This window comes from Condylura cristata, unplaced genomic scaffold (genome assembly GCF_000260355.1).
Source record: "Condylura cristata isolate star-nosed mole 26May11 unplaced genomic scaffold, ConCri1.0 scaffold00026, whole genome shotgun sequence".
Taxonomy (NCBI): domain Eukaryota; kingdom Metazoa; phylum Chordata; class Mammalia; order Eulipotyphla; family Talpidae; genus Condylura; species Condylura cristata.
Window position 1 is genome coordinate 14376483 of NW_004567127.1, and position 10790 is coordinate 14387272.

General features: G+C 35.9%; 1 protein-coding gene across 1 annotated transcript in view; it reads right to left on the bottom strand.

The window, feature by feature from the left end:
- HIAT1 (hippocampus abundant transcript 1) overlaps positions 1–10790 on the bottom strand; it is a 24543-nt gene that overhangs the window by 8855 nt on the left and 4898 nt on the right. Inside the window, exons 2-7 of the mRNA XM_004689742.2 lie at positions 9411–9473; positions 8709–8836; positions 7018–7132; positions 3785–4003; positions 3395–3508; positions 2610–2681 (exon numbers count right to left, since the gene is read on the bottom strand). Of these exons, the coding sequence (XP_004689799.1) occupies positions 2610–2681; positions 3395–3508; positions 3785–4003; positions 7018–7132; positions 8709–8836; positions 9411–9437 (675 nt within the window). The 5' untranslated portion in view covers positions 9438–9473. The remainder of the gene's footprint in view (positions 1–2609; positions 2682–3394; positions 3509–3784; positions 4004–7017; positions 7133–8708; positions 8837–9410; positions 9474–10790) is intronic.

Below are 10790 nucleotides of genomic sequence, written 5' to 3' on the forward strand. Positions count from 1 at the left end.
CTGAAGTGGCCTTAGCTTCTCAGTGCTTTGCTTTAACCAGTTGCGCCACCAGGGAGGGCCCAGTTTTCTCACTTTTTAAAGGTGATTTTTTCATCTCAATAGCCATATTTCCATGTAAGCTCCCAGAGCCCAGTGGATTTGCAAGTACTGTTTTCCCTGTGCCATTAGCTTGGCTAGTTCAGGGCTGCTCGGCTCCCAGGCTCCCAGGCTCCCAGGCTCCCAGCCCTCAGGACTCGTAGCCACAGAGCACTTTCTAACACACCCAACCAGGCCCCTCCTATATTCACATCTCCCTCCCAGGTTCTGAAATCTCAGGGACTGTTTTCATCGTGTATTCCTTGTGACAGATGTCTTGTCTGCCGAAAAGAGGAAGAGTCTTTAACTCATCACTCAAGTAGACTTCAGTGTTACTTCCCAAACTTATTAGGTGGCTATTGTGTCCATGATAGACTTCACAGCTATTAGTTTCTCCATTACTGTAAATGTTATCCTGTTCTCTTTGTCTAAATCTTAAGCAAAATATTAGTTGACCTAGGGGCCTCCCTGGTGGTGCAGGGGTTAAACTCTCAGCGCTATTGGGCTATCATGAATCTGATCCCTGTCCAGAGAGGTGACCCACATGACAGAACAGACCTCTCCTGTCTTGACTGCTGCTCCCCTCAGCAGTGTGTTTCAGTCAATCTGCCTGTTCTCCCTGATCTGTCTCTGGTGAATCCTCTCATTCCCCTGAACCTCTGGCCTGTCCCCCAGTTTTTTAATGCATAAATAAATAAATCTTCTAAAATAATGCCAGCTGATATAATCTTAGCAATATATGAAGATTAAAAAAAAAACAAACCAAAACTATATATATAAATGAAAAGTAACATTTTCCTCCAAAACTGAAGAAACATGTTCTGGGTAGACAGGATTAGACATATAAATGTATATATTAAAACATATTCATTGTAAACTAAACATATTAAAGATAATTTTTAATTAACTGAAACATGATATTTAAATGTATTAAAGAACCCAGAGCAAGGATTTCAGGATAACACCAAGATCAGATTTAGCAGTAATACATAATGAATAGTTATGTGTCTGGGGGAGTCATGGAAGAGGTATAATGTAGAATTTAAACTGAAATCATTAAACCTACCAAATTCAGGGCTTCCTTGGTGGTATAGGGGTAAGTCTCAGCATGATCACTGCTGCCACTTGAGTTTGATCCCTGGCAGCAAGGTGACCCAGGGTGCAGCAGACCTGTTTGCCTGCTGCTCCCTCAGCAGTGTGTCTCAGTATATCCACCTGTTTTGCACCCCACTCTGGCTCCAGTGAATCCTCTCACCTCTTACACCTCTGGCCTACACTCCAGGTCTTCTATGCATAAGTAAGTAAATAAATAAATCTTAAAAACAAAAACACTACCAAAAATTTCTAAGTGATGAAATATGCAAGAGAAATTCTACCTCTGACATCGTGAAACATCCAAGATGACCTACTCAACAGATTCAAGCTTCTTCTTTCTTAACACTAAATTAAGAAAGTTGCAGTCTAGTAGATTGGGTCTAAGGTAGAGTGTCAGATTCAAGAAAAAGCAGAGTTAAGCTTCTTCTACTGGGTGAAACTTTTGAACAGAAAGGAGAAAGCTCCTGACTAAAAAAAAAAAAAAAAAATTCCCGGCACTGGAGAAGAATTTACTGTGGAAAAGACATATAATGTAGAGGTCAGGATGAACGCTCTAAGAAAATTCAAATTCCTTTACTGATTAATAACAGGTTACCAACTGGGTTTTCAACAGACACACTTTCATGTCATTCCTCTGCTCAAACTCCTCTTATGGCAGCTATTCCTGTCAAGTTTGTGGTGACCTGGAGGCCCAGAATGATCTGATTCCTCACCAGGTCTTGGACTTCATTTCCTAATTCTTCCTTGTTCACTCCACCGGAGCCATACTGGCCCTTTGTTATTTCCTACTCATGCCTGATACATGCACTCCTTAAATTCTTATTTCTTTCTCAGTGCTTTGAATCTCTTCCTCCAAATATTCCTGAGGCTAGTTCCTATTACTTGGTCTTTGCTCATATGTCACTGTCTATTAGCAAGAGCTTCCTCCAATCTTCCCAGCTAAGTCCCGTTTCCTCTTGATATCCCAAGATCCTTTTTTTTAATAGTTCTTACTACACCTGATATACTTACAGTGATTGATATGTTTATTAATTTTCTATTTCACAAGAATGTAAATTTTACAACAGCTGCAATTTGTTATGTTCTATGCTATACCTCAGTGCCTGAAACACTGCAGGTATTTAATAAATACTTTTCAATGGCTTAAGTGATAGAGCAGAATATAAAATTTCTGACAATATGCAGGCGTACAACCTAGTATATACCAATAAACCATGTTTCTGGTTCATATACCATATATTGTTTAATGTGTCGATCCCAAAAAGTCTGATCATTAATAGCTATATAACAGAACTGAGTCTTGAAACCACAATCCTCAGATACTTGACTCTGGTAATTCCACCAAGATACCATCAAGAATTACTCAAGGCTCCATCTAATGGCCAGCAAGGGTCAATCCATTATGATATTATTCACTTCAACATAAAAAAGAAACTCACCTGAGCAATAATGGAAAGAATGCCAAGGACTGCTATAAATGCTGCAACACTTTCTGGTGAAAATTTCATTATCTAGAAGGTTTCCAGAAAAAATAATTTTAATGAATAAAGCACAACAAGTAACAAACTAATGTAACCACTTGTACAGTAATGCTAAATGGGCCAGGAAAAAAAAGGCAACTCATTTATAACCAAAAGATTCTCCAGAGGAAGAATCTGGCTTTCATTGGGAACTAAAATTATAACAAGTGTTAACATGTTAAAAATAACATGTATTTGATTTAAGTAAATCTAAAGCTCTTAGTTCATAGATTTACTAACTTATAGATAACTACCAAGCACTTTGAGTTCATTTTATTTACTACATTGTGTCATGCTCTTTACAGATATTGATAAAAGCTTGACCTCTGCCTAGTAGTACAGTTAGTGTCAGAGAGAAAAAAATGAATATTCTTGGTTTGGCTAGCTGATTCACTAATATGTGCTCTACATCAAAAAGAAACTGTCTAAAACAGGTGAATGGATTAAGCACCCCACCATCTCTCTAAGCAACATAAACTCAAACTATATACTTTGGTAGAGCAAATCACACCTATCTGTATTAAGTCAAAAATTTTACAGAAATATATAAGGACCATCAGCCACACTAGACAAAGTTAATTTCAACGACCTGTTATTTACAAAAGGTAGTCATTTTTCAATGTCTCTGCTACTACAGTTCTCTCGAGATTAAACATTTTTTGTTTTTATGGCACTACACGATGAGAAAAATTTCAGGATTTTACCTGTCTGAGGTATAAAAAAAAGCTGGAATATTGGCCTGCTTCCGGTAGGTAGGAAAGAAACACCGTAATGCAGATTAGCAGCACTATGGAATCTTGGCCCACTTTTTTTAAGGACTAGAACAAGAAGAAAACTGACATAAGGCTTTTATATCAAAAGACAGAACTATTCTTAAGACCAAACAGCAGTATCTTCTGACAGTGTACAGACACCCAGTTGGCTTCTTCTTTTTTAAGTTGGTTTTTTTATCCTCCCCACGCTACTCTGAAAAGTACTTCAAAAATTTAATCCATCAAGATGTTTTCCCCAAAGGAATTTCCACAACAAAACATTAATGCAACATTGAATAATGCATTTGAGTTTTGCCAAAAAGAAGAGAAGTATGAACTTACCGCAAAAGGGTCAGCCTGTTCCCAAGAAATGGGAGCTCCCCACGATGCTGGCCGCATCTTTTCGGGCAACGACTCTGGCACAGCAACAAGGATAAAACAAATGTCGAGCAAAGCAATGGCTGTAGCCAGGACCACCACTAAGCTGTCCCCATACACTCGTCCAAGGTAAGCTCCAATGGCAGGACTAGTTACTAAACTTGCAGCAAATGTTGCTGAAACCTGCAGCAAATCACAGTTGACAGGAAGAGGTCAGCCGAGACACCCTGAGAACTTATGTTACCCGTCCTCCTGCTGAGCCTCCCTCTCCTCGTCCTTCTCAGGCCAGTTTTCTTATACTCTTCTTTTCCAAGAAAAGAATTAGATTCTTCAAGATGTGTGAAAAGCTTCTACGACAGTGGTTTCAAACTTTCTTTTAAGCCTTGGAGCACTTTGTTCAAATAAATCCTACTGATGAAGTCATAGGTCAATCAGATTAAAAAGCAAAGAACTGTGTTAGCTGCCAGGAGTCTGGAGCACTGTGCAAAGCGCCCTCCCTGACTGGGTCACACCAGTCCCTGGGCACAACCACACATAGCCTCAGTGTTCTTTGGAAGAAGTCTAAAAACAATACTTTAAGAACCTCTAATGTCACTGTGATTTTAATATTCACCTTGATATATACTTTAGGCTAATTGCAATAAAGCTTAAAAGACTCTGAAGTCGAGCTTATCTAAGTAATAGTGGCGAGCCACAGTACAACACTGAACTTGATAATCTTTTTAGCGATAGGGTTGGGAAGAACGTGATGTGCACCGAATCTCTAAAACTCCGAGGAAATCCACACACATCTGGTGACAATGCAGACTAAATCAGGGTACAAACAGAAAAAAACTGTCACTCCCACACATAGCTTGTTCATTAGATAAAGGGCAGGCACACCTGGCGGGGGCCACACTCTGAGGACAGTAACTAGAAATGAGTGTTGTAGACATGTACAAACTTTTGCCCCAACCTGTGCTTTATGCTTTTTCTACAGCATTTTAAAACTCTTGGATGAAAGACTTCTTCACAGGAGTACTTGTTTTTGCTTACTGTCATTTATTTTTTCGAATTACTTTATTTAGAAGTTTACTAAGGGGAAGGAGAATGGGGAGGAGGAGCATAGTGGGGAGACAGGGGCGGCACAGTGAGTTACGGTGACCACCCCTGAGGGGAGAAATCCTGTACTGTGAAAAAGGTAACCAGGATATAAAATAAAGGTCCTTCATTAAACACACACCCACACATATAAAAATAGAAGATTATTTATGCTTTAGCACCTTCTAAAAGGAGTCCTTATTTTTAGCTATTCATGAATAGCTAACTCAACACAAGCAATTCAAAGTTGTAAAGGTCAATTATTTGACAAGTACATAAAATTACACTAACATGTAGCTATCAACTCAAATGTCCATTAACTATTAGAATGGGTAAACAAAATACAGTAGGAGTACATTTAGGTATATTTGGGTTCAGTTCCAGATCACCCCCATAAAATTAATAACGCAATCTAGGAGTCATGAGAATCGTTTTTGCTGGTGGATGGTCTAATAAGAAACACACCACTTGTAAAGTGCAATAAAATGAAGTACACCTTTACCCCAAGCAACAGAATACTACATAATAATAAAAGGAGTAACTGTTGGGAAATGTGTGAACATGGATAAATCTTTGAAGATTATGTTAAGTGAAAGAAGTAAGACAAAAGACTACACTACACTCATTATTACATTTAAAGCAAAACTATAGTGTCAGTAGTTTGGAAGCTGCCTATGTCAGAGGTGATGAGGACATGAAGAAACTTTTGGGACTGACTGAAAAAAATTCTAAAATTGGATTGCAATGTTAGTTTGTTACAGCACCTTGCCCCCACCAATTAAATACAGTGAACTGCGACTATGAAAGAACTCGAGTATGAGTACAGCTATGGCTCTTGAGTTGGGAAACGGGCAACGATCCTCACTGTGAGGGCCAGTGAGGTGTATGGAGAGGATTCAGGCTTTGAGGGCAATGAGCAAAAGCCCAGTCCGAGCACAGGTGTTTCATGCCAGGTCCTTCCTCCTCCACTCTCCCCATCAGTCATTTCTCTCTGGGCAGACAGAGAGAGGGCCCAAAAGACCACTTTCTCCTTGCACTCATGTAATTTCTAGAAGACTTAAATTGTTATTTGCTAGAATATGCCCTATATACAGAGCCTCCAGGTTGATAATTATCAACATCAAACTTTTCGCTATGACTAAATTACTAAGTTACAAAACATGGATTGTGATGATGGTTGTATAACTATATATAAATTTACTAAAATTTACTGAACTATAAACAAAATGAGTTTTCTGAGGTGTAAATTATCTCAACAAAGTTGTATTTAAAAAAATGCTGGCTATCATCAACTTCCCATATCCCTTATTATTCTAAGTTTACAACCGAAAACCATTAGTTCATTTTATAAGTTTCTCTCTACAGGTGTTTCTCCCCCAAAACTTTTAATTCCCATGTTTCTTTAATAGTGTCCTCTGAAACAATGGTGATAGTCTCATAACACTAAGATTCAGTCTGACACAATACTCAGTACTTATTTATCAAAAGATGCTGAAACTCTTAACTGTCCTACTTCTGCCTATCTGGTAAACTGTACATTACATTATGTATATAGGAACTATTTTATTTTTAGATTTGATAGACAACTATAATAGCCTTAAATATTAGTTTGCCAAAACAATGCTTAGCAAACCACTGCCTACTGGTCAATCTAACTTTTTAAAAAAGTTCTGATATTTTCAGAGATGTAAACACATACATCATGCATTAACAAAAGAATGAGTGGCCACTATGTGGGACACTAAGCCACAGAGAAAGTTTTCTCATCCCTGAGCTAAAGTAAGTTCATTATATTTTAGATATAAAATATAAATATTAATACATTTTAACCCTCATTTTAGTATTCTATTAAAAGGAACTTCCATAAAGCAAAAATAATATATCATAATTTCAAATATTTTCTACCTACAACTAGTAAATAAATGAAAATATGAAAACTTTAATGGCTTTGTACTGCAAAAAAAAGTTTAATGTAGGTTAATGGATAATTTTATTATGCAATGTATTTTATGCCAAAAAAAGAGCTCATAATGAAAACACTTGCAGTCTTTGTAACATGAGGTCATTAAAAAAAAGGTTATTTCTCAACAGATAAAAAGTATAGGATATACACATACCAGTCCATAAGCCATACTTCTTTCATGTTCTTGGGTTATGTCTGCTACATAGGCAAATACCACAGAGAAAGTCACTGCAAAAACCCCAGAAACAGAGATAACAGCAAAGTACCACCTAGGATTAAAAAAAATTGACAGGAAATAGAATAGTTGTCTTAATTTTTAAAAGTGAATCAGAGTAATAGCTAATTTCAGTCAACAACTTACTAAGACAATTCATGGATTAATTCTCCTATAAAACATAAATCACACAAACTATGAAAACAGGACTAGAAATAGCCCTTTGACAGCAGTTCAGCTACTAAGCAAAAATACTTAAAGTTTGATAATATAGTCACTTTGTTTACCCAGGTGAACTGTCAGGTGGCTTTACTGTTTCTACTCAAACAGCAACACACTAAAGTCTATTATAATTCAATCATTACCACTTCCCACCACAGTAATACACAAAAAGCAAAATAAATGAATAAAACAGAAACAAGTTACTCTATATATTATTGTAGTGTATATATTAGAATTTAGATTTTTTCGTGTTATCTTTAGCTCTCCTAATGTTGGCAAAACAAACCCAATCTTCGCAAAACAAACAACTCAAGTCTTCACCTAGCAGAGAGCTGCAGAGCAGTATTCATAAACAGATAATCACATAATGAATTTTCAAAGGATCTTTCCATTGGAACTTTATTACTGACTAAGCTCTTCTAATACACACTTCTTTCCACAGCAAATGCTTCATTTATTCCCTACATTCGTCTGGTCAAGATTTCATTTGCATTGCTGGAAATTGCCAAGGGCTCGGTCTATAGAGAAAAGCCTAGTCCATACATACCTCTGGCCTTTCTAAATACATGATGGAAAGTGAGCTCATCTGTGATAAACAATTCATGGACATTAGTACTGAGTGGAGTAGAATACAGATAATTAATAAAGCTATTAACAAAAGTGGGCTCCACTTATTTGGAAAAATCATTCTCTTTGTGACTTCCCTTCCCTTCCTTCTCAGTGAAAGAATCTGGTTTTTTTAATAGTGTCAATGGGTCCAGTCTCTTGTAATTAGGAACAGCATATGCCTGGAATGGGAGCAGGGTGGGAAATCTGTAGTTTTCTGAAAGTAAAGCAATATGCAATTCTTAACCATTCCTCCTATCCTGCTGGTTGAAGTGTAACATAAGCTGGAGCAGCCATCTTGGATAGTGAAGTGATAATGGAGGATTACAGAACACAAGGAGAAAAAAAATATGTTTTTCTGGAACTATCATATCAGCTCTAGACTGTTCAACTCCAAATTCCTTTTATATGGAAAGACAAGTTTTACAGATTTTAAGCAACTGTTGGTTTGGGCCTTAATAGATAATAATAATGATAGAATAATAGATAATAATAATGATAGAATTTATGTTTTTAATATTCTACTTAAAATAAGAAGTTTGCAACCCTATATGCAGGCCCCAAAATATTGTTCTGAAATTTGACCTGTGAAATCTAAAAACAGCCAGGCCAGTAATCTCTATTTCCTGTAAAGCGCATCTAGTACTAAACCCTATATGAACTATTACTTAACTGTTGTATTTTTTAAAGGTTCTCTTATCTGTGTCAAAGAATGAATGTATTAGAAAAATTAAAGAAGAAAGGGAATATTCAGAGAATAATGAAAGATACACTTAGATGCTATAATGTGAATATGCACGTACCATGGGCTGATCTTCATTAAAGGAATTGGGGCACATGTGAAAAACACTGTTAGCAGCAAGAAGGATTTTCGGCCCCAAACATCAGAAAGAGCACCAATAAGTGGGGCACTGAGGAATGACAGCAAACCCTAGAAAGAAAAAAAAGAAAATGAATATATGTATATAAAAAGAGCCAAAAGTAAATCACCTCAGTAACACAGAATTTTAAACTAATTTCTAAATTAAATGTATCATCAAACTTTACAATTTTCAAATAGTGTCTAGAACCATCTGCAGGGATCTAGTTGCACATGAAATATGAACTCTTAACAATGGTAACTCCAAACAAGTTAAGTCTAGAAGGAATATCTTATGTTCATTATATTTTTGTATCTATTAAAAAACTTGTTGGTCAAATGGAAAAAAAAACTTGTTGGTCAAGTGGACTATGGAGAATAATCAAGATTTTATTGTTATAACTTTTTAATGCATCTTTAAATAGTTCTCTCTTTAATGTGTATTTGTTATTAGTTTGCGAAAACTATTCAGGTATCTAGACTAAAAATATCAGTACATAAAACACAGAGTAAGCCTATTATGATGTAGTTGTGCATGTCTAAGTATATATGCGTATATCTCTATATGCATATAGGTATGTATATATGCTATAGACATGTATATATGTGTATAGGCATGTATATATAAGAATTGATCCTACCCTACCTTTACTCCTTGAATCAGGCCATTCATCAGAAATGTGTGTTTAGGGAAGGTTTCATGTAATACCTAAAGAAAGAAAGAAAAATAAAAGCTGATGTTACATTTTAATCTTAATAAAGCATCATTTACATTTTGATTATATCCTTTCATGATATAAGCTAATTTTGTCTTCTAAATTTTCAGACTTGCATGACACTACGTATGAGTAAATAAGACCAAACATTTATATGGCATCTAAGTATGTCAAAAAGTACTAAGTTATATATATCAAAGCACTTTGATATATACTACCTCCTTTAATTCCTTATAATAACCCCATTAAAGGTCAAATGTCTTATCTAAGATTATGCAATCAGTAAATGGCAAAACTGTAATTGGACATGGGAAGTCAGGCTCTTGACATCCAAGCTTTTAATCACTATACTATCCTGTTTCCCTCATATAACTGACTTATAACTCCTTTACAAGTAGGTATATGTTATCTAAGATAGGATACTGGGGGAAGAGAGAAATTTAAATTGTCAAAATACACGTCTAGAACACTTCCAAAAGAGAAAACAAACAAACAACAACAACAAAAAACTTCACCTATGAAAATGCATAAACAAGTTATTCTACCTTTTCAGGGTCTGGTCTCAAATCATCAATTTACATGAGTTATGTTTACTGGGCAATAAATAAAATGAGTTATGTTTACTGGGCAATAAATAAACGATTGGGAACACACTGGGTCAACAGCAATCAGATAGAAAGGTAAGTAAAGAAATAAGAACCAGGAGGATCATTTTTACAATTTGGGTCACACACTTTATACACTCTTTTATTTAATACTACCAATATTATGAATTAGATAATATTACCAGTTTATAAATGAGCAGAGGAGTTGTGACTGGATATAAACACCAATTCTTGTTCCTTCATATTGTAAAGTTTTTCAATAAAAGACAACTGAGAATGGTAATGTGGGGAATAAGAGAGGTGGAGAAATTTTCTATTAAGGAAAAGAAACTATGCTGAGTGAATTGTCTCTCTCGCAAGAAACACCTTTAGAAGAATTAGAAAGCTCCGGTTTCAGTTATTCCATTTCTGGCAAATATATCTGTCCAAAAAGTGAAGCTATTCTTAGTATCATGGATTCTTTTATACAGATCAATGACTGAATATGATTGCTCCAACCACATAGTCACAACTTCTCAAAAGTGTTAAATTTTAGTCTTTTAAAATACTTGTCAGTATAAAATTCTTTCCGGCTAGTGGAGACTTCACAACATTTAGTCTTTGTTTTTTTTTTTTTTTTTTTTAAAGATTTTTATTTATTCATACAGAACTGGGGTACAGGCCAGAGGCTCAGGGGCGGTGAGAGGCTTCACCAGAGACAGAGTG